The sequence below is a fragment of the Anguilla anguilla genome, chromosome 3 (assembly GCF_013347855.1).
Source record: "Anguilla anguilla isolate fAngAng1 chromosome 3, fAngAng1.pri, whole genome shotgun sequence".
NCBI lineage: Eukaryota > Metazoa > Chordata > Actinopteri > Anguilliformes > Anguillidae > Anguilla > Anguilla anguilla.
This window is the reverse complement of record NC_049203.1, coordinates 26655793-26681364: the sequence shown is the minus strand read 5'-3', so window position 1 is coordinate 26681364 and position 25572 is coordinate 26655793. Positions and strand designations below refer to the sequence as shown.

The 25572-nt window shown below is 41.2% G+C and overlaps 1 protein-coding gene across 1 annotated transcript in view; it reads left to right on the top strand.

Annotated features, from left to right (window-relative positions):
- Positions 1-25572, top strand: part of oca2 (oculocutaneous albinism II) — a 136842-nt gene that overhangs the window by 75012 nt on the left and 36258 nt on the right. Inside the window, exons 16-19 of the mRNA XM_035408682.1 lie at positions 5768-5900; positions 16588-16735; positions 18123-18180; positions 20285-20393. Coding sequence (XP_035264573.1) covers positions 5768-5900; positions 16588-16735; positions 18123-18180; positions 20285-20393 — 448 coding nt within the window. The remainder of the gene's footprint in view (positions 1-5767; positions 5901-16587; positions 16736-18122; positions 18181-20284; positions 20394-25572) is intronic.

Sequence of the window (25572 nt, the reverse complement as noted above, 5' to 3'; positions counted from 1 at the left end):
AACAATTGCACGTCTAGACTCTGTCTCAGCAGCCATCGGGAAGTCTTGTGTGATTGCTTGTCTGCCCCTTATCTGTTCCAATGTGCGGGTTGGTAAAAGCAGAAAAACAGCACAGTGTAGTCTGGGTCGCTGGGTTAAAATAGCAAATGCAGTATTAAACACAGAACTTGCACTGCACCGAATGTTTTATTGACGTACTCTCCATTGTGACCCTCAACCCATGTTGACTCAGAAAAGGGTTTATTGAAGACCATAAAAACTGACGGAGGAAAAAAATATTCTATTTGCACAGGAAGAAAATTGCAATTCCGCTCGCGTCCAGGTGCCTCTGAAGCACCGTAGTCACCAAGAAAGGGCCCTTAGACTGTAAAAGCATGATTCTGACAATGTAGCTACGCTGAAGAACAACTCATGATGGATTGTTGGTGTTTATGGACTTTCAGTCAGAGATGAGGGGTGCTGTCTCCCTCAGGGACGCCCGGGCTGCGTCTCGTCACGCGCTCTCCCTGACGGGCGAGCGGTAGCGCTAGACTGAGGTGTAAATCCTAGGAAGAGCCTTGACCCTGCGAGTCTGCCGCAGAAGACACTCCGGTCTGGCCGGTCTGGAATGCGAGCTCCTCAGATGCAGCTCGGGCAGATGCATTCCTGTGTTTTTTTCTTCAGATGAAATATTGACACCCCCCTCCCCAAGTGAGCGCCGCTAACAGTGACATAGCCGGGTCACTGCCTCCTATAAAACTTCACTGTTTCTGTCCCGGGCAGTATTCAGATGTGAGATTCGATTGGCTCAGTTATGGGCAGTACTCCGGCAGTCACTGTGACATTTACTCTTAATTTTAAAGGCCTGCTTTGCTGAAGACAAACAATGATGTGAGCTGTATTCCCTACTGGGTCCCCATTGGAGTAATGGCTGTTGGAGAAAGGGGGGATGTGTCGACGTCGCTGCGGGTTTGATTCCCACAGTCAAACTCTAATTGCCGGGAAGATTAGGAAGTGGAGTTGGGGTGTTGCCGGAGAGAGTTTCTATAGAGTGTGTGTGTGTGTGTGTGTGTGTGTGCGCTTGTGTCTTCGTCTTTATCTGTGTGCCGTACTTTTAGGCCACTGTTGGACACAGGGGAGCTGCATTAAAATAAACTGCATTATTTGTTTCCTTGGTACGCCACTTTTTTTCTTACAACTGTTTAAGAACTGATTTATTCAGCCCTGTAACTGCCGATCCAAATTGGGCAAACTTTTTGCAGGAGGACAGCTATAATGCCCCATTTGAGATTTGAACCTGTGACCCTGAGCCGGTAGCCCCAATCACTCCCTTGCTTGTGAAGACATATGCAGACTCGCTGTGCCTCTTTGCTGGAAAAAGCGTGTGTCTGTGTGCCCCCCAGGGGTCCCTTTGGAGAAGTGAAGGAGTGAGAGGGCCCTGCAGGCTGGCCAGTAGCAAGTTATAATTAGAATATATTGTCGAGACACCCTTTTATTTATTTATTTTATTACACATTCCCTGGTATTAAATGTGCACTTGTTATTCCTTAAGTCCACCACATACTGTCCAAACTCGAGTTGTACACCAACTACGCGTTGCATGCGTTGTATTTTCCCGTGATCTCACGCACACAGTTTGTCAAGGGCATGGGGAAGAAGGCCCCCCCCGCCCCTTCTTCCCCATGCCCTTGACAAACTGTGTGCGTGAGATCACGGGAAAATTTGGCTGCGCATGCAGTGCGTATTAGAGCAGTCCCTGGGGATTTCATCCACTGAAATAATTTAACAGGGTGGTGCTCCTTATCTGTGCACAACAAAAGCTGAAGCTGTGTTTGCATACACTGTAGATTCAGTGTGTGCCAAACGGCATGCACAAAATGCAAATGCATCCCTGGAGCATTGTGATTGGTTCGCAATTTCGTGATCACCATGTGCTTTAAAACAGTGTTCTGGGTACTGTGGCACACCTAGGAAGCACCTAAAGGACCCTCTATTTTGATTAGGGACTGAATTTGTGATGAAATAAAGCAGTTCTCATGCTCATGATGCAATAGTGACTCAAAGGATGCAACTAAAATGACACTCAGTGAGTGCTTCCTTATTATTTACTGACTGAAAATACTGACTTTGATCTTCAGCTCTTTCTGAGGAGGGCTGTAACAACAGCTTGTGGCAGTGCCTAAAAGCATCTTTTATTTGGTACACAAGCTTGAGTTTCAGTCACTCCTGTCAGTCCATTAAACAAAACAAAAACAAAAACAAAATACTGTATGAAACAAAATGTCTTCCAGTACCATACAGAGCATTTGCTTACACAGTAGATTGATCCTAGGAGTTGTGGAATCAAAAAAAGCACACCCTGGTTTAAGTCTGCCGCTAAGCTCCAATCATCCATTCAATCCTCATAGAAAATGGAGTCTTACTGAAAGCCACCGCCTCCGCTAACCCCCACCCCCCGCCTTCCCTCACTAATGAACGGATAATACCAGTCTGGCATAATGAAAACTACTGTAGCGAAGAACGTTGCATAAGTGCTGTTTGTCGCTCCCAGTTCCGGACCATCACAACACACACACACACGCACACACATTCCCAAAATGCACATTAAGTTCTTGCCACCTCTTTTTCCCCCTTTTGATTGAGATTCTTTGAAGGAGTAAGTGGAAATACATTACATGGTGTTTCGTGTCCATTACCGAAGTGCACCATAGAGTGGATGCTGCCTTATCATTGTGGAAACACCCTGCCCAGCCAGTGACCACTAACTGCCCACTAGTGGCCTGCCGTCGGCACAGCGGTCAGTCTGCTGCCATTTTGCAAGTCCACACTACAACAGTCCAGTTGAGATGCGGATCTGGTGTTAAGAGAAGGCAAAATGTTTGGTGAATGGTCCTGCCGCTTGCTGGCTGTTGTAGTGCCAATTTGCAGAACGCTGGCCCACCAACAGCTGTTACTGATGTCAGTCCAACAGGCACTTACTTGCAGGTGGAAGTGCTGCAACAGCCTCTCGTGGCAGCCTTCAGCCGGCATTTGTCCACAGTTACTAACCGGAACTTTCCACATCACTGTCCCTGTGATTCATATTCAGTGGGACCTCTATGTTGACACCAATTACAGCAACCGGTCCCGCGTGTTTGGAATGCCGTTTTGGGGGCCTTCCCAGACAGAGCAGCGGCACTCTGTGTGACCTGGTATTTGCGCCTAGAAGGTGCGCTTCGATAAGTTCGTCAGTTTGTTTGTTTATTTATGGAAATGGTGGCAGTATAGTATAATGGGTAAGGAACTGGTTTTGTAACCTTAAAGTCACTGATTCGATTCCCGAGTAAGACACTGCTGTTGTAACCCTTGAGCAAGGTACTTAACCTGCATTGCCTCAGTATATATCCAGCTGTATAAATGGATGCAATGTCAATGCTATGTAAAAGTTGTGTAAGTCGCTCTGTATAAGAGCGTCTGCTAAATGCCTGTAATGTAATGCGATGTAATGGAAATGGAGTGAGGTTAATGCAGCTGTGCATTTGCGGACGGGCCCGTGGGGCTCTGGCCCGCGCCCGTCTCGATCGGCTCCCTCGTTGCGGAGAGGGGAGGGGTGAGGAGGAGATGAGACGGAGCGCACCGGTCGCCCCGGCCGTCATTTCCCGGAGCGTCTAGCCGAGCTCCCTTCGCTGCTCGGTGGCAGGGATACATTGCGTCGCGTTAATCAGAGCCTCTCTGTGCCCTCCGGCTCCCAAATATCGAAGGACGCATCCTTGCACCCGGCAATCCATCATCGGGCTGACAGAAAAATGAAGGGGCTGATTTTTCCGAGCCCCGTCAAATTCGTCTCGCTGCCGCCGAGGCGAAAGTGGGGCATTAAACAGACGGATGGAGATAGTGCGTTTTCATTTCTAGTCTGCGCCACAACTGTGCTCAATGAAGCGGGAGAAAATATGTCACCGGATACTGGCCACATCAGAGCATTTCTGGGTATTATGTTCCGGAAAGTAATAGCATTTTTCACTGATCAGCATGGGCTTACTGTCTGTGCTAAGTGTGTCTGTACAGTGCTAAGTACATGCGTTGCCATGGAAGGCCGCATGCATTGCGTGGCAAATGCCGATTTAATGAAAATATTATGGACCTGATCCCCTGTTAGCCTCCCGGGGAGTTATCTGTTGGTGACTCTGAGGGTTAAAGACAAATGCAAGATCTATGTTGCATTAGAAAATAAAGAATTCCCAACCCAGTCAGAGATAGAGAAAGCTCCATATCAAAACAACCTGTAAAATGATATATCCTGATAAAGTGTTCTCAGATATTCTCAGTTTATCCAGCTGGAAAGTACACAGTGTAAATTTGATCTCTATGTGGTTGCTTGGAAAGAGAGAGAAGTCTCTCCTGTCTGTCACTTCCAACTGTATAGAGGAATATAGAAAGAAAACTGTATGTAAGAGATAAAAGCGTGTAGTTAGAGAATAGAGATTCTACACAAAAGCATGCTCTTCCCCCTGGACCCCCTCTCTCTGTCTCTCTCAATTCAATTCAATGCTGCTTTATTGACAGCGCATTTAGAGCAATGTTTCCAAAGCATATTCTGCACCAAAGGTATAAGCATGACATAAAATATGTAGCAATATTTGACATGTATGCAGACCTACATTAAGATAACAATCATGACGTTAATATGATATCATATGAAGACTATCATATAATCTCTTTCTCTCTCCGTACAGTATAGACGCTATGCTGCATAGTCCTCTCTTCTCCCCCATCTGTGCTCCACCTCCTCCACCCGAACACATCTCTGTCAGTGTGTGTTAGTCACATATAAACCACAAAGCTTTGTCTGCTGTCCCCTCAATTGGAGGCTTTCTTCGTCGTAATTGTGAAAATGGTTGGGTGGAGCTACGCATGAGCATGTCTACAGTTCCAATGGAGCCCGGAGCACGGTCCAACTTAGTTTAAGGGAGAGAGGACTCTGCAGTGGTATCTGTTTAGAGAGGGCTTTGCTGTTTGCTGGGTTTCCCCTCGGATAAGCCCTGGGCCCCTGCCAAATGCTAGCTCTGTAGAGCTGAATTGCAACAAGGAATAAATCACCGCAATTCTTCTCTTCCCTTAATTAGGTTTTCACTTTCTTTTTATCATTTCCCAGAAATACTAATGTATCTCCATGGTTAACAAAAGCATAAATGCCCTCACTACCATTACGTGTAGTTTGCCAAGACAGAGGAGCTTTTAAGAGATTCATTATTTGAATTATATTTCAGAGGGGAGAATGCATGGTACACATGTGCTATACATGCCTTTTCAGTGACCTCCCAGATGCGCGCTGCGACCATGCATTTTAACGCACCAGAATGCCCTAATGTCCTGTTGCCCACATTATTTCAGTACAGGTCGTGCCGGCCAGACTCCAGTACAGATTACCCCAATTATCACAGTGAGCGGCGTTTTTGTCCCCGTCTGAAACCCGTCGAGAAAAAAAATTGGACATTAGAACATTTGACGTGCGCTTTCAGCACAGGGACCGAATTCCTCCACTACACAATATCCATTTCCTTTCTTCTAGCTAGAGTTTCTTAGAAATACGTTTAATTGCTGGAAAAATGGGCTGCCAGCCAGGTTAATTGGAGTCCTGTCACTGGCATGAGAATTAACTTGTACCAGCGATCCATTTGTAGTCCATTTATTATGGATATCAGCATGGGAACGTGGGGCGTAGAGGAAGGAAATACGGTGAAATAAGCATAGCCCATGCAAACGCATCTGCAGAGAGTGATGGCCCCTTTTGTTCTGCACATTTTTCCAGGGGATTGACTTTGCGGCTTTCACCGGGTACATGTTCCTGGGGATCTGTCTTGTGCTCCTCACGTCCTTTCCCTTTCTGAGAATGCTTTACTGGAACAAGAAACTCTACAACAGAGAGCCCATGGAGATTGTGGGTGAGTATTTTGTTTCCCTTTTTTTCACAAAGAAAGGAAGTAGCGACTGACATGTTATTTTGTGGCATTATTTATTTGAGTGAATTATTTCAATGAAAATAATTATTTGTTTCCCCTGTCATTTCAAATTCTGATGTCATAATGAAATGCTTTTGACATTTAATAATCTGAGGAAGAAAATTCAAGGCTGCAGCAAAATTGATCTCTGACATGATGAACATTTGTATCCTTGGTAATAACTTCTGGGGCCTTCAGATTTGAAAAATGTAAGCTTTAAGAGGAACTTTATCACAAAATCAATTTTTGATGGTTAATTTGTCTGCTTAGGAGCGATTGAAGAAATATCTGCTTCCGTGACATGGAATATTTGCCCCATCCCCCTATCCTTTAATTCACAGTTAATCTGACCTTAAAATAGTAATGCGCCATCACATTGACCTAGATCTACAAGATGGAAATGTTTACGTTTTTCATTAAAACTGGATAAAATGGCACACTGAAATCCCTGATTGGTTACTTTTCAATGAGGTCATTTAGTCTACGAGTGGGGTGATTTTAACAGCAAGAGACAGTCTGGTAAACTAAGGCTTATTTATTAAAAAACACTCACCTAAAATGCAGCACTGAGATTATATGAGAGGGAAAGCCTTTGCTTGCCTTCTATGTGGGTATGGTGACCTCATAAAAAAGTGATTAACTTCCAGAGCCTGTACTGATGGTGACTGCCAGTCTCACAAATGCGATGCACAATGGCCGTAGTACCACCCAGGGAGGAAGGGATGCAGACAGCAGGGATTACCATAGGTTCATTCTGACCACTTATTTTATCCATCCTCGTCTCCCCGGCCCTCGCGTTACCCGGAAATCGATAGAGGTCTGCCATCTTTAAGGACATTCCAATCCGTTAAATGTTCCTTGGAGGAGCGAGGAGTCAGGAGCACGAAGCGAAGAGGTTCCCAGAGGGTGCTTCAAAGCAAGGATGTTCCGTTTGCCTAATCCATGTTGCCTCGCCCCTCCTCTGTCCTCGTATCACATCCTTGCATCTCCTCCTCGCATCCACTGTTGGGTGGAGCTAAGGAGCGAGAAATGCGAGATGCAAGGAAAAAATGCAAGGAGGGAAAATAAGTGATTGGAATGAACTCTCTGAATGTCTCTAAACACCCACAAATGACCCCTGCTGGTCAGCCGGGCATCCAGGATCTGCTACATTTGAAATGTATTCCTCCGACAAAGGTCTTTGCAAGCTAAACTTGTTGACTGCAGTGTTTGAAGGATCACTAGGTTGATATCATGTGTATCAGAAGAGGGCATGTGGTTGACTGTGGTCTCCAAAATTCATTGTGGAGGTTGATGCTATGAACATGGGTAGTGAATACCACTGAACATTAGCAGCCTAGCCAGAAATAATAATTTAGTAGGGCCTGCATAGAATGGGGTGGACCAGAACTGAAGCACACTGCACGATCATTGCAGACCCAACAAAATAAATGGGTGGACCAGGATACTACTTAGATCGCCATGACTCACCCTAGCCCACCCCTCCGTCCGTCCCTGAGCATTCCTAATTGGAAGAAAAAGAGGAAAGTGCATAAAAATCTAAACAAAAAACCCACTTATCTTGCCTTGAGAATTACATTCTGTTCTTGCAGGGAACTAACTGATGCAATATGTTACATATCTCCACAGCAAATTGGTCATTGCATAGTATTGTCCCAAATTAAATTATTTCTTTCCTGCTGCAAGCCATTTCATGGCATGAGTTTATGACAGTATGACTACCATCCTGTTGGTTCACAGCATTACCAAGTTGATCTACCAGCATGACCATTACATTATCAGCTTGACTAAGCTGGTCTTTTAGCACAAACATTTTACTAACAGCTTGACTAAAAAATAAAGCATAGAATCAGCACTACACAGCTTGGACCAGCTTTAACTGACTTGGAACTTCTGCTAGTCTGTGCTTGTTTCAGAAAGGAAAACAAATACTTCACAAAAGCTGTGCTGTTATAATTTTAGCAGTAAGGGGGGACATTTGCTCTGCAGTGTCACTGAGGCACAGATGATACAGCGAGTAGTGCTATTTGTTGAATATATGCATACCTGCAATAATAATGTAAACTACTACAGAGTGAGCCACATTGAGGAAGCAATTACAAACCTGCAGCATACATAATGCAAACATAGCATTCCAAGCAAGAAGGCCAAAATTAATAAGATGGACAAAGGAAATGAATAAGTTGTTCAGCTCTTGGATAAAACTGTGATTGCAGCACATTGGCCAACTGCATACTTTTTTTTGTGAAATAAGACATTTAAAGCCAGCCGTGTGGCCTATTTTAAACATTTTTGCTGGATCATCACTTTAAGGAGTGACAAAGTTTTCGCTCTTAGGTTGTGTTTTCAGATATTAATACACCACATTGCAGGAACGCAGTTATTATTATGATATACTGTATATTATATTAATAAATTCTTATGGCACCCCGATGATAGTGTTCCTTAAGGACAAGGAAGGAATTCTCCTTCTGACTTCCTGTGACTTTAGCTGCTTGAAATGAAGTGGTGACTCTGAGGTGCGAGGCGTTGTTCTGGCTGTCGGTTAAGTAGGACACACCGAGTGTGGTATGCGTGTGAAGGAGGGAAAGTGGGTCTTCACGAAGGACAGTGGGCAGTTCAGCGCTCACGGCCACGCTTCGTTTAACCCTTAACCCCTCAAGCCGCCTTTCAGTGTGCTGTTCTTGTAATTGTTCTTGGTTAGAGAGAGCCACAGAGTCAGCTGATTTTGTAGTTTATTAAAGCATAATAGATAAATAAAAGCAGTTTAAGCAGTTTACAGGGTCTCAATCTGAGAGCTTATGTACAAATTTACATTACGTTATTAAAGTTTTGCTAAATCTGTGAATTCTCTACACATATTATTCTAAATGTCTTGCTGTTTTGTATTTATTGTTTTACTTTTACTTTGTTTTTATTGTGTTATTGTAAAGGACTTTGAACTTGAGGCTTGAAGAACTCACTACGTGTTACTTATTCTGACAAGACTGCAGTTATTAATGGGAAGAACTTGAAATGTCTAGCTTTTTTTTCATAGCCGTAAATCTCTCAGGACTGAGAATCATAAAACTTTGTGTCATTCATTAAGTAAACCACAAAGTGTAGCCCTCTACCTCACCCAGGGTTTGGGATAAGACAATTTTGAGATGAAATACAATACCATTAAAATCCTGATTGATTTGTTCTCCAAAATTCCCCTTTGGTTGAACAGCCTTGGTTGATGAAAAATTAAAAACAAAAAGTTCTGTTCATTAGATAAAGATGAGGAGCCTTATTTATTAAAAAACTCAAGTTTGAGCACAAATGTGCATACACAGATTTTTATGTAAAAGTGTTCGTTCATATGAAGATGAACATGCTGAAGAATAATTTTTGATTGTCTCTGGCCTGGTGTATACACCCAATACCAATGTGTGACATCTGGCAGTCAGCAGAAGCAGTACAGCAAGGCAAATATAATAAAAAAGTAGAAATATCTGCTTGCTACTTACGATATTTCTTAGCTGTCATGAAATGCAAGATACAAATACCCTTCCCTCTGCCAGCAATGAGCTTGCTTCCTTTAATGTATGTGTTTCATTAAGTATATGTGTGTTTCATTACATGTAATTGTGTTTTCTTTAGAGTATGTGTTTCCTTTAGTGTGTGCATGTTTTTGACTTAATATAGCGAGGTAAGGTCTGGTACAGCCTCTTAATTTCTCTCTGTTGTTGTCACTGAGGGAGCATGGGTAAGAGCACCACTGGTTTGTCGCAGAGGATTTGACAATATATGACACCCTACTTCTTTGCCAGCTAGTACACCTCACTGCAAATAGCCTACGCTAATATTACCTGCAGCGTATTTGAGACTTCTTTCCAGAGCCATTGCATCTGCTGTTTCTGACAGGAGGTCATCACATTGCTAGATGGAAGCCTTAATGCAGTATGCTGATGTGGGGGTGTTTTTCATGAAAAACAAAGTGCGTGGGCATGCTCATAATTTACTATCAAGTGGGATGTATCAACACATGCTCAAGCATGCAGACAGATTTGTGCTCTGCTCAAGTCTGACAAATCTGAAGTGTCATCGCCTCACAGACTTTTCCAACATACGTCAATCCGTCCATCCATCCATTATCTAACCCAGTTTTTTTCTGGTCAGGGTCACGGGGGGGCTGGAGCCGATCTGAGCGTGCACTGGGCGAGAGGCAGGAATACACCCTGGACAGGTCGCCAGTTCACCGCAGGGCACACAGACCAACCATGTCCAAATCAGTGCACATGCCTACTATTAAGTATAGTTGTTGAATGCACTGGATCAGGAAGTTAAGTAGGTGAAGTTTTCTCTAAATGTAGTGTACTTAAATTCCCAGGGTTTCGCTGAGTATGTTAGGGAGCATACTTTTAAAACAGTAAATGACTAATTTGGTCCCATAAATATGATACACTGCTATGCTTTTAAAAACGAGGTGCAGCTTCACTGATGCTTTCCTTCAAAAACCACAACAATGAGACGTGAGCATGGCTGCGCAAAGGTGGAATGTCTTAAGACACTTCCACGTTACAGGTGGAAAAGAGTATGAAGGATATTTTTTGCATACTGCCCACTGTGTATTACAACATACTAAGCAGTATGCTTAGTAGACACTACATATGTTTAGGACACATCAGTTAGGAGGGTGATTCAGTCACAGGCACCATTCTTTCCAACAAACAGATATGAAAAAAAAATTATGGTGGTTGGTGAGATAAAGCCAGAGTGTGTCACGGTGTGACAGCTTCTGTATTCCCAGTGCATTCAGGATTTATGGTTGTCCAGTGAGCACAAGCCCGGATCTAGATGGAATATAGATGTCTAGAGTCTAGAGGGGTGGAAATCTGGGTTGAGATGTCTTGACATGGTACTATCTAGACATTCGGTAAAAACCTTTAGTTGAGAAGGGAAAGCTCTCTAGCCAGGCTATGTCCTGGTAAAATCTGAGTTAAAATGGAGCTAACCTGAGCTAACCTAATCCGTTTTGTGTCAAAACATCTCTCAACCTATGTAGATTTCTACCCCTCCAGATGTCTAGATTCCATCAAGATTCAGGCTTGTGATCACTGGTTTGTCACTGTTTTGGTGGCCTTGTAATACCGTACCTGTTCATATCATTAAATCTAGCCCACAGCCCAGGAGCTGGGAGAAAATTTCTGCTGCTCGTGTTCTCGCAAAGAAGAAAGACATTATGACCTTAACAATAAATTGACATCAATTTCACTTTGATTTGCAGCTGGTGGGCTGCGTTCTGACACTGTCATGGCCCTAAGAGATGTACCATACCCTTACCTAGGAGCAACTAAGGATATAATAATCACAGCTGATTATTTTGTTCCCAGGGTGAAAAAAAAAAAAACTGTGACTTTGTCACCCCTAAGAACCGTTCTTACATCTCTCACATGCCCTGCAGTGTGGAGCATTTTTTTCATGACCGGGGATTTGTGGGTAATCTGACATTCGGATGCTCCAGGCTCTCTCTTTTCCTTGTGAAAAAAACATACCATTCGAAGTTGAGATTTGCTTTAAAAAAAAAAAATCCCTGCCAGCTAATCACCTTCCTCCTACAGCAGGTGTGATAAGAGGATTCCACCACTAATTAGTTGGTCATTTGATTTGATCTGGATTTGATTTGGACAAACTATTATACCCTGCAAGCAAGCATCTATTGGACTGCTGTCTGTGTGTCAATCTCTGCAAACTGGCACTATTATTGGTGTGACTATTTGCCTGCTGCTTTGCATTCTTTTAACAGCTGATCCTTATCTAAACTACCTCGCTTCAACTGCAGCTGTAATGGTCTTTTGTAAAATGCCGCCCAACCAACAGGTGCTCCTACGGTGGGTTGCCAGTAGGAAGTGTAATATAGAGGGGCATCTGAAATATAGCCTGTAACAAGGAGATACCTATCCATTGTACCTACCTACTGTTTCTTTAATAAAATATTCATTTTCCATTCAGCTATGATCTCAAAATAACAGCCCATTTTAAGTTTAATTCCATCTCACACCTCTCTCCACAGTATGTATGATTGGTTTGAGTTTGGTGGTCACTGGCCCCTTAATTTCCTGAAAAACGTGATAAGTTGCTAGCACTATGCACATGTCTGTGTGTGTGTGTGCGTGTGTGTGTTTCTGTGTCTGCCTGCACGTGTGCATCTGTGTGACATTGGGCTAATGATGACATCCGGTTGCAGTAAAGATAGGAAGCTGTTTTCGGCCCCGGTGGAGACGCAGCGGGGCCACATGGCCTGAGCTGGCAGCGACTGCTGGGGCCACTGGTGACCGCTCGATGCGAATTAATTTGACAATCCATAAAGCCTTGTCTCGAGGGGCACGAAGCTCATAACGGTAGCCACGAAGAGGCCAGGGGTTTCGTGGGGCGATGGCAGTTAGCATTAGCATCCCCTGCTGTGTCTCGTAATTGCGTAGATTTATTAACAGCGTGCTTTCCCTATTCCAATTAGGCCCTTTAACGGGGGTTCTGCCTTGATTACATAGCAACTGCTTGACAACAGGGGCCATTGGGACCAGGTGCCTTGCACTGGAGTGGCTTTGGCCCTGTCAGCTGCTGCTCCGCCCTCTCCAGGCCCCGTCAAGGCAACCCTCCTTCGTGTGGTAGGATTAAGGCCTACATAGGGGGTAGAGAGAATAATGATGGTGATTCATTCTATATACTCTTGGTTTGTATGTACATTTACATTGAGGTGATGTCTGATGCTCTTAGTAAAAGGCATACAGAGCGACTTGATATGTCAAGCTAATGATATGTCATGGTAGTTAATACATAAACCTACAACATTTGGTGCCACAGTAGGTGCCAAATAGAGACTGAAGAGGTAATGCCAAATGGGTTTTTGAGGATATAGTATTAGACATAACATGGGCATAATAAACTTCCAGCATTAGTTGAGCGAAGATGCAGTGTAAACAGGTGTGTGTTCAGTCAGAAACAGAAGACAGTGACCCAGCTGTCCTCTGCCTTCACGTGAGGAGCTGGCCCACTTCTGCTCCCCTCCCCTCCCTTCCTCTGTACCTGCCCCAAACCCTGCAAAATGAAAGCTGGTCCTTGAATTGAATACTGAGATTTCCTTAACTGAAAAGAGTATGTTGATGCTATCCAGTTCTGTGAAAAAAGTATTTTCCTCCTTCCTGTTTTCTCTCTTACATATTTATCACACAGAATGGTTTCAGATCGTTAGACAAAATTTAATATTAGACAAAGGGAAACTGAATAAACACAAAATGCATTAAAAATAATTTCATTTATTCAATGAAAAACACCCATATCAAAAACACACATCACCCATGTGAAAAAGGAATTGCCCCCTTAGTTACTCAATCAACCAGTTAACCAAATTTGATCAGCTTGATTACAGCCAATCCTATTGAATCTAAAACTCACTCATATTGAACCTCATGGACAACACTTGGAACAGTGGTGAACCCAGGAGTGGTTGGCATGCCAAAATTTCTCCAAGGGTGCAGTAACAACTAATCCTGACAAACCTCTAAAGAACAGGAGGCCTCTCTAGCCTCAGCTAAGATCAGTGTTCATGACATTTCACAGTAAGAACATCATACCAACAGTCAAACATGGTGGTGGCAGTGTGTTTGTGTGGGGATGTTTTGCTGCCTCGGGACCTGGACGACTTTACATTATTGAAGGAACCATGAATTCTTCCCTACCAGAAAATTCTTCTGGAAAATATCCAATCATCTGTCTGTGAGTTGAAGCTGAAGCGGAAATGGGTTATGCAGCAAGACAACGATCCAAAAAAACAAAAGCAAGTCCACGTCTGAATGGCTGAAATGAAACAAAGTTAAAGTTTTGAAGTGGGTTAGTCAAAGTCCCTTTATCTAATATTGCATTTTGGCTAAAGATATGAAACTATTTGGGGTGGCAAATATGCAATAATAGGAAATCAGGAAGGGGGCAATTACATTTTCATGGCAATGTGGGTCTTATTGTAGTGTACACCCATGACATTATATAGTTAAATGGCTGTGTACACTCAGGACCTTTGAGATAATGTGTGCTTAACGAGAGGATGCCCATGACGATGAAGTCGGGTTTCAAAGTCAAATAAAAAATGTGACACTTGCATGACAGTGATACAACAAAGGCTGCAGAGCTACTGCAGATGCGCATGAAAATTCAACTAAATCTGCTGCGATTATGCATTAAAAAAAGAAAGAAACTCTGTGTTTTAGTTTCATTAGTAGATGATACAAGACAACTAAGCCGAATACGGAGTTCCGCAGTGCCACCATTGTCGTGCCGGTCATTTATTTAACAAGCACCCCCTCCCTGCAGTCTCATCTGTAACTACACCCCACCCATGACACACTGGACAATAGTGTCTATCTGGGAGTTCATAAAAATATTCTCTCACCAATAAATTGTATTCTGTCAAAGAAACAAGATAAAGCCAACAATAGCCCTAAGATATGCCAATACAGCAGTGAAAACGCTGCTCACTGAATAATGAAATAAACGAGACAAAATTTTCTAAAGTTATACCATGTAATTCTACTGTCAATATCTGGGACAAAATATAAAATAAATATACAACCTTACCATTGGTTTTATGCATAGAGATGTCCCTTTTGAGCTTGAGTGGTCATATATTGTCTTTGACAATCTGTTTGTGAAATATATGCTCATTTGTGATGCCTGGGTACCTTCCAAAATAGCTGCGCATAATACCATGTTGTTTATGGTGTTGTGGCCCTTTGTAGTACAATATAACTTCATTGACAATTAATCTACCCAATAGGTGACACTGTAAGCTTTCTAACAATGTATAACATGTCTAATTTTACTTTTGGAATAGTGTTTTATAAACCTGCGTACCTGAAAGTTGTGAATCATCATTGCCGCCTTATGCTTTCACTGTGTGAAATTTTATTATTATTGAGGACTTCTGAGCATAGCTAAGCCGTATATTTGCTGATAGATCTAGCCTAGCTGATATAGTTTTCTGGAGTAAGTCAGAATAGGAGAATGACAGCATTAATTCTCTCTCTCTGTCTCTATCTACTGCACACAGATAGCATTTCTGTCATAGCATCATTGCTATGTAAGTATTACTGCTCAAAATATTTTGGTTATATAAATTATTTTTGAAATTGAGTGTCTTTAGATAGGTTAGTGGTATTTTATAATGAGGATATTTCACATTGTAACGTAAGCGTTCGCTGGTAGCACAGTAGGGCTTGTGTTTTCATGCACCGAATATGATGTGAAAGTTGGAACAAGAAAACATTACATATTGTAGAGTACAGAAAAACATACTTGAGTTAATGATTACACATTTAGGTACTGTGCCACATTGTGTGACAATGTTTTTGCATTATTAATCAATGTTTAATCTTAAACCTTCATAAGGGGCACATTTATATGCTTTATAATGTACAAAAAACATTTAATTCCTTTTTGGAGAGATTTTGGGTATGTTTCAGGACCTCTAGATATTTCAGACCACTGTACTGATGGAAAGCTTGTAAGTTCCTCTTGAAAATGATACAACAGGGAGTTTCTTGAGTCAAAACTGTTGATATGTAGTGAAATACATGATTACGTTGTGATTTACAGCAATGCATAATTTAGACATTTTCGATAGATTTGGAGACACTGAGTACACTGCTTACTTCTTGCTTCATACATCTTTAGCAGTTTCACATATCCGCCCTTAGATTTCTTTTTGATCAAGGAATTTTTGATCCAGGACATGTATAGTTTAACCTGTTTTATATATGGGATCCCTCAGTATTTCATTGCAAACTAAAAAAGAGCAAATTCATTTTTGCTTTTTTGCCGAGATAATTACATTTGTGGCACATTATTTCTTACTAAATAATAAGTATAAACTTATGTAAGATAGTATTGTAAATGGTATAAATGTCCTGCTTCATTTAAGGCATTTTTTAAGTCTCTGTGATGCTCACATCGGGAGGGGAAAGGATTGGCTAGATTTGGCATGTGCGCAAAGGGGTTCAGCATTATTTATTGGTCCAGACAAGTACATGAATCATCCAAGTGTAGCATCCAAGACAAAACTGGAGGTCAGGGATGTCCAAACTAAGGCCTAGGGATCAAACCTACCGCACCAAGGCCTTTGGTTTGACTCATGAAAGGGTTGCTAATTAAATAATAAATCATCTTAAAAAGTGAAGTGAATAGTGTATTATATCAATGAAAATACCTGTTTAACCTTATTTAATCCATCAGTATTTCCATTGTGTGAAGCCATGTTTACATTGTAATTGTAGTGAAAAATATTAACCTCTTTGCATCTGGGAAGCTATGTTTTGGACACACAGGTCATTGCTGACACTGTGGTTTGGCCTACAGGTCATTGCTGGGATTGTGGTTTGGCCCACTAAACTACAATGTCGCTTTGGATAAAAGCGTCTGCCAAATGAATGTAATGTAATGTAATGTAATGTACAAGTTCTGAACTGAGCATGCCTGCTATCAGAAGCTAACTGTATTATTTATAGTGGGGCTGTAGGTGGCACCTGAAGGGAATGTTCATTTTTGTTTTTTTGGTTGTGGGTGGAGTTGTTTGCGACATCCTCACTTCCTGCCCCTCTGTGTGCCTGGATCACAGAACTGAAGCACGAGATTCTGGTGTGGAGACAGACGGCCCAGCGCATCAACCCAGCTAGCCGCGAGGAGACGGCCGTCAAATGCCTCCTGATGCAGAAGGTTCTTAATCTGGAGAGTCTCCTACGAAAGCAACTGAGAACCTTCCAGAGGTAATACTGGCTATTTCTGTATTTATACTTGGTGGGTGACCATGTGTAGTTAGATTTACATGGCTTACTGTTCATTTTCAATGTAACCTTTTGGACACATCTCCTTCGACAAGTGATTTAATTCGCCTGGATAAAAAACTAAATAAATAAACAATTACATTGTTTAACAGTCAATTTTCATAATACTCCTTAAATCCCCTCCCCACCTACTAAAAGCACCTAATCTGGCTCCTGCCTACCCCTCCACCCCAGTATAATATCCCCAGTGGAAAGAAAAGACAAATAAATCAAAAAGAATTAAAAGATATTTAAATGCACAAAATGTAATAAAAACAGAAGAAAGGGGGAATCCGTTGTTGCTCTAGCCTTTGAGAGAGATGAAAGGATGCCATGCTTTTAATATGCATCTGTGGGCCAGGGCCGGTTGTATGCATGGGCGACAAGGGCAGTCGCCGAGGGTGCCATACATCTGGGTGGGGTTTAACAAAGAAAACAACTGAAAAACTAAAAACACTTTCATGATTGCCCCCCATCTACAACGGGCATGTTAGGGTGGGGCAGCTCTCTTCCAATTCACTTCCAGTCATTTCTATTTGTAGCCATGTTTGGCAGGCAATCCTTATGGTTTGATTTACACGGCTTCCTCCCTGCCTTGCAACATAGGAAGAATTTCCCATGGGAAATCAATGTGACAGTGTGACAATGTTACTCAATGTGACACACCTGGATAAGTAAAGAATAAATAAAAATAAATATTTTGTATTTCGAATTGTATGTATAGTTGTATATATGACCATCTTATCGAACTGAGTATTTATATATTTATTAAGTTTCTTCAGGTTAAGTACAGCATTGTACTTTTATCTCAAGGCTATGAAACAGCAACATTCAATCAGGAGAATTGAACTGGCAACCTCTTGATTATGGGCTCAGGTCCCAAACCCCTACAACAAGCTGCTACCTCAATTATACAGGCTTCAGGGCATTGTTCACAGGAAACAAAGTGCACTGTAGCTCCCAGCAGACTGGGTGGATTAAAAGCCTACCCTGCAGTTCAGTCACTTAATAACTATGGTTAAGAGAGCCAGGCTGCTAGAGGTGAAAGGGTAAAGGTCTACAATAATAATGCCGCTTAGCACCCCCCACCCCCCAACACTGCATTTTAAACACCAGGAGCTATATTTTGCATCCCCTGCCTGGTATCTGTGATCTTGACGTAGGCTGATTTGATGCTGGGTGTCAGAGAGCATATTGCCTGCGAGGTGAGGTAATCAAAGTATTCTATATTTGTGTTAACCTCTATAATTGATGTTCCATCTCAAGTTTGAGAGAAATAGTATGCCTTTGAAACTGAGGATTATGCTTCATGTCCAAATATCTTTTTCAGGCAAATTTCACAAGAAGACAAAAACTGGGAGAACAACATTCAGGAGCTGCAGAAAAAGGTAAGCATGAACAGTGCGTAAAAAAAATATATAAGGTAGATATGAATAGAATGAACAGTTGAGTGTTTGGTTCTCATTTTAGCATTTACGAGTATGTAGCCACACACACACACACACACACACACACACACACATGCACACAGACACACAAGCACGCACGCGCACACACACACACACACACATAATCAACCCAGGTGCTTAAAGGTGTGCTGCTCTCCACAGTTCGGGACCGAGACCGGGAGCTCACACTGATATTTGTTTCAGTTTTGTTTCTTTGAACACAAGACCAAGAAAGTGAACCCCTACTGAAAAGTGGGAGGAGCTGGTCTGGTGAAAAAGTTGCTGCTCGGTTTTGCTTTCTTTTGTGTTTGTTATTTTAGCTTGTTGTTTTAGTTTATTGTTGTCGCCCAGAACCTGTGAGGGGGAAGGGTAAAAAGGGTAGTTAATTTGCTTTCATGTTTGTGTGGGTGTGCTCTCTCTCTCTCCATGTGGCAACCAACAGTGTTCCCCAGCACTGCCGCATCTCCGTCCCAGGGGTATCATGCTGGCGTGTATATAGTATATATAGTATACGGTATATATGTATACATGTACACACATGCACGCACACATGCGCGCACACACACACACACACATATATAGTTCATATATAGTATATACACGGTATATATGCATACATGTACACACACACACACACACACACATACATACACACACACACACTTGTATGCAACAGTTTGGGCAACCTTGGTTAAAATGTATGTTACAATGACTGAGAGAACAGAACCATACCTCCACATGGTTAAACATATCTTCCATATTTTCCTCACACTTCCTTACTGAACTCTTCGAGCTGAGAAATATTTGCTGGTGTCCTTACATGATCTCCCCAAAGGATTTCAATAATATTCAAGACTGTGGACAATGATGGCCATACTTTCATAATTTGTTTCACATGGAAACTATTCACATTTCATTACATTGAAAGTGCCCATTGAAAAGCCAAAAGCTCCAGGAATAGGAACAACATACAGTAGGTTCTCTTGTACTGTACACATACCTTACTAACAAATGCAAATACCAAAAACTGTCATGTTAATTGCTGGGTACCACTGACTTTTTATATGGATTCAAACATGACAGGCTACAAGGACTTGATTGTATTTCTGATGCTGGCATTTTGTTTGTTCCTTAATAAATACAGCATACGGTGACTCTGATACAGTCATGCAGTGTTGAAGGATGTAACAAAAGGCTACATAGGTGCCGAATGAATCAGCAGACAACCGATAAGCGTTTGTATGTTTTACTGCTGTAACATTATGCGTTGCTTGAAGTTTAACAGCATTTGTATCTGTGCATCATATGTTAAAATAGCCTAATCTTTCATTAAAAAATAATCAACTATGTTTAAGGTTAGTCACAGATAAATTTAGCTAAATATTGTAAAAAATGCTGGATTTTAATAATTGCCAAGAGGTCTATTTTTTCATGTATTCTCTTTGTCATGGTACCAATAGCTAAACAGTTTTGTTTTATTGATTCATTTGTTGACCTCGATGCAGGCATTAGGCTGTTCTGGTTTAGCGGCATGACCTAGCGGTCCGGGAGCATGACTTGTTTCTCAGATTTTGTGGGTTCGATTCCAGGCTGGAGTATTGCTGTTGTACTGTTGAGTGAGGTGCTTAACCTGTAATTGCTTCAGTAAAATACTCGGCTATATAAACGGATTCCACGTAAAAGTGTCGTGTGTGTAAGTCGCTCTGAGCGAGAGTATCTTCTGAATACCGAAATGTAATGTAAGGTACTAACAAATAACACATTGCCACACTAAAGTGTCACATAAAGCAATGTCACTGCACGGACACACCGACCACAGCATCACACAGACTGCACCTCTTCTTTCAGGTTGTCCTCCCTTGGAAATTCACTCTCGAAAATTTCCGATTTGCAGCTGTGACCTCATTAACAGAGGCCCGTGTACTTTTATTTTTGAAATGACCCAGTGCCAGCATCTAATTGAAGTCTGTTTTGAAGAATGTGACATTTCGATTGCTGCCTCTGCTCTGCTATTCACAAAGTCCCTCCTCTTTCCTGTTTTCAGCACAGAATAACAGACAAAATCCTTTTGATTAAATGCATCACTGTCCTTGGAATAGTCATCTTCATGTTCTTCCTCAACTCCTTTGTTCCTGGGATACATCTTGACCTCGGTAAGAGAAGGCATCTCCTCCATTGTTTATGAAAAGAAGAGTTAATTATCATGAATCATGGGCATTGTTTTACTGATATGCTGTGCAGTCATAGGCCATGGTGTATAATTACCCGGCGTGACTTCCTTCTCTCTGTGATAATGCATTAAGGGGTACTTAATAACAGGATGACAGAGCAATGGAAGCAGGACAGAGCAAGGATACGTCTATGAACATGTGAAATGTTTGCATATTCCCTTGATGAATAACCACTGGCCTCAAATAAATTAAGATTCCATTGTCTAAATATTCATATTGTCATGTTGCGCACTTTGCCTCAAAGCACAACACAAAGATTCAGAAATTGCTATGCTAATCAGCCAGTTTTTGTTCAGATGTTGACGACTGCATGTATTAATCTGTCTGTTCGCAAAGCAATTATTCTATTTGTGTCTGGGCATTTCGGAATACATTAAAAACAACTTTTAAAAAAAATCTGATAATGTAACTGCAGGAGGGCATGCTTTAAGCATGACAGGAACGATTTCTAAACACCATTACCAATTACACAGAATCAGAGAAATGCTTTTTCCTCAGAGCTCGTGGGGTGTCGTCCATCTTGAGATCTCCTTCCTCCTTAGAGTGTTCTTTTAATCTCTGTGTGCCCGAAGGCTGCTTTACTAATTTCCTCTACTATTCTTTCTGTTTGTCACCATAGCTGTTTGGTTCCGCATGAATTTGAAAAAAAAAATCATCTTCCCTTCCCTGCTGATGCTTTTTGAAAGATTTTTTAAAATAAAAAAAAGAAATCATTTAATCTTTTTAATCATTTAATCTCAAAATTTTTAAATGCATTGGCAACAGCAACAGGGGTCAGTTCCATTTCATTTCCAGTCATTTCCAGAAATTAATTGAAATGTAATGAATTAATTGAAAACTCCCCTTAATATGACATTCTGGGGAGTGTCCGTCCACCAAGGTGTTCACTGTAATTCTCTGCTGATCTGTGCGGTAATTTGGCATGAGATCTGCAGTATGTGTGCATCTGGCTCAGATGGCGCTTGTAACAGGGTGTACTCTCCTGACGAAAAACTCCCATCTGAAAAGCCAATTACGTGCGACCCTGTGGGGTCCTGCCCGCAGTAAGTGCTAGCAAAGTGAGGATTAAATTCTGGACTATATGTGCAAAACCCATTGAGCGGGGATCTGAACAATCCCAGAGGTCCACGGCTCTGCAGTTCTTTGCGGTTTCTTTTCAATCAGCTTCTACAGTAACTTAGGCCTTGGAAACAAGGTATGTGGAATTTTTAGCCAATCAATTAGTAAATATTAAGCACTTGCATGTAACTACTGAAATTCACCAAAAACCCCCAGATACCACAGCCCATCAGGACTGTAGTTTCATCAGATGTATTTTAAAAAATTGAAAATGAAAACTAAAAAAATACATTTTGTTTCTCTTGCTATGCGGTGGTTGTTTTGGATCACACAATAATAATAATAGTATTTGGTGGTCATTTATAAAAACATCAAACAGACCCTAGATTTTAACTAATGTGTAATTCCACATAATACATAATGTTTCTGTCACAGATAAATTAAATCAAATAAATAAATACACTTATTTATAGAGCACCTTTCATAAAAAGAAACAACCATACAAAGAAACAGGCAACTCAAAGTGCATCACACTGGAATAAAAATGAATAATTAAAAATATGGGTAAAATACACATGCATTCAAATAAAATAACATAAAAAACAATAATTACATACAAATAGGCATTGTATGATATGATATGATATAAATGTTGTAACACAAAATGCATATAGTTTTTATCAGTTGAGAATCAAGAAAGCCTGGCAGACATTTTATTGCTTAAAGCAGTGGTAGCCCTGTTCCTGGAGATTTAACATCCTGCAGGTTTACATGTCAACCCTAATATGGCACACCTGCCTCTACTAATTAACAGGTCAACAAGACCTCTTGCTGTTGAATGAGGTGTGGCTTTGTTAGCGTTGGAGTGAAAGCATGTGGGACAGCAGATCTCTAGGAGCAGGGTTGTTTAAAACTGGCTTAAAGTAACCAACACAGAAAGAACAAGAAGCCATTTTATTTGTTTGAACTTGTATAAACCCCATGACATTACATGTCTTTTCTCAGAAGTACAATGCAGGCCCTTTGTCACATTAAGTTCATTAATGCTTACTAACGCACAAAGGCCGTATTTATTAATTTGGAGAAGATATTTTGAAAATGGGCTGTAATTAAAGTCTAATTAAACTGCCACTGTTAGATTTAATTTTCCCTTTCACATTAGTAGGTCATTTAATTGTTCTGTGCTGCGTGTGGTAAAAAGCAGGTGGTAATTTACCACATCTTTATTTTGCTTTCGAGTTGAATTTAGAAAACCATACATAACCCTCTTACTTTGTTCTTATACAATATTTTCTTGATCCCAGCTTTCTGAATCCTTGTTATTTGTCCTTTTGGGTTCTAAGCATGTGATTTATTATTATTATTATTATTATTATTATTATTATTATTATTATTATTATTATTATTAATAATAATAATTTTTTTTACAAAAAAAGGAATAAAAAAGATAACTTCATATGGACCTTTTGATTCTTGAAAATAGTTTTAGTAAAGAATGAATTTAATTGGTGGAAATTCATATTTTTGCTATTTTAAAAAGGTGATTAACTATATCAGAAAGCTGAAACCGAGCACGATAGCTTTAAATAAATAGAGACATGGTGCTGTGCACTCGACACACCTGTACCGAAAATGATGAATTATCCCATCAGCTTGTTCAAGTTCTCTACAAGGAGGTTTTAATTTGATAGTGCTTGCGATGTGCAGTGTCCCTCTTTCCTCCAGGTTCTGGAGGACGCCCTAGGGAATACTGGCGTAAACAAGAAATCAAAAGTTATGAAAAGATATTTTAGAGTTACATTTGCTGAGGAACTCTTCTCTGGAATAGGCACAAGCTATTTATGTGGCAACCTGCACCTAATGGACTGATGATTTTCCTTTTGTAGTCTGTTGTTGTCACGCCAGTTTACTCAACTGGCGTGAGATCAAAATGTGTTTCAAGCCACTTGTGAATTTGGACAGCCTGTGCTCAAAGGAAATAACATCACTATTTAAATAGAAATTCAATGTAACAAACACAAAAGTAAACACATATGCTACATGTAGTAAACCACTGGTAGAATACTGCAGATATGCTATCTATTATTGTCTGAAGAGGAGGAATATCCAAATTGATCTTTGTTTTTAACAAGAAGACCACGCAACTCAGCAGTGCCTTTAACAGCAGCTGCACTCATTGACCAGCTGCTCCTAACACCCCCTTCCCAGTTTGTAATTATCACTCTTCGTATCTCAGCGGAGGCGTGCCTGTAGGTCTAAAACACCCCGTCTAACTCACTAAACGCACCCAGTAATCAGACTTTATTCATGCAGACAGAGCTTACCAGGTCTGCGGAGGGAACCTCTGTCTCTCTCTGTCTCTGGCTCTCTCTCACCCCCTATCCCTCTCTCCTTCTCTCTCTCCCTGCAATCATCAGCTGTGAAATGATTTCCCCCAGGTAATCATTCACACTCACCTGGATAATCAAATTTCACCTGGAGAGGCTTGTGTGTGCACCCCCCCCCCCCCCCCCCCACACACACACACACACCCTCCCCCCCCACCTCCTGTGCACCTTTACTAAGGACTGTGGGTAATTTCAGGCAACGACCACTGCCAACGCTAATCCCTCTAACGGAGTGTGTGTTTAGACTGTGATGCCTACATAATGAGGGCTTGATTAAACTGGCCAAGCTTGACCAGATGAAGTGTCAATCAGTCTCTCTGTGCCACCGCTTGACTCAATCTGATTGTTCTAAAATTAGGCCTGGGGTAGCTAGCTGTTTTTGATGAGAATTAAATCCTTTGGCTCCCCAACTTATCTGGAAGAGAGCTTTTATTGCATATTCACCTTTTATTATTCTTTTTTTATTCTTTCATTCTTTTTATTCTTATCATATTTATATTTTTTTGCCCCAGTGACCAGCTCTCTGCTAGCTTCTGTCTTGGAGGATGGGTTAGAAATAGATAATGAAGAATATAAGTTGGTCTTGGCAATAGCTTTTCTGCATTTACCAGTTCTGGTATCTTCTGGGATAGGAAAAAAAGCTATTCTTGCTAAAACAATTCTGTTGGCTCATGTGAGGTCAGTTATGACCATAACTGGTTATTATCATCAATTAAATACTGGGCTTAGTCAGTTAATTTGAATGTACTATTTAAGGTGCAGAGGAAACTTCTTTAACATTTATTAATGACACTCACCTAGACTGAGGCCTGAATGGAGTGAACATCTTGTTTTGACAAACATGTAAAACCATCACCAATTTTTATGTGCAAATATACTTTCTTGTCCATTAGTTTTGGTGATAACCAAACTGAAATTGTCAAACTGAAACCTGGCAAATATCTTGTCTGCTAGTCTTCCACACTTGCTTTGACTGTGTATCTTTGTCTCATACACTCTCATAATTTCTCCAAGCCATTATGACCTATGGCACATGGCATGTATTTTCAAGGACCATGGCATGTATTTTCATTTTACTTTTAATTTAATAGTCTAGATATTAGCAGAGCTTTTGGGGAAATTAGATAAAAAAAGTCTAAAAAGGGAAGTTCTTTGTTTCCCTCAAACATCATTGTTGTAATGAGATAATTGGCACCAAGGCTGTCACTCAATTATTTTCCCATTTCACAGCATAAGTGTGTCTAGAATTTGGCATTTCACATTCTCAAAACTGGCCTGGCTTTTTATCTGGCATCTGAGAATGTCAAAATGGAAAAAAGAGGAAAACACATTACCCTCGAGTGAGGCTGGTAACGTTATTTAAGGTTTTAATTTAATTCGTTTTTCGTTATTAGGAAGTGCTTATGTCCCACAGCAGGCTGTCTGATGGGTATGGTAACCAACCGTATATTTTGAAATCCAAGTGGTCAATTACCGGCAGAAATATATGCAACACAATGGGTGAATTTGGCCAGTAGTCCTGGCAACAGGGGAAGTGCGCTTGTGTTGTCTCAGTTGCTGATGTGCCACTCATTAAAACAGTTCTGTGCAGTAGAAACACCTGCTGTCCTTCACATCCACCTCCTGCTCGTTACATTATTTATAGTATGGCTATT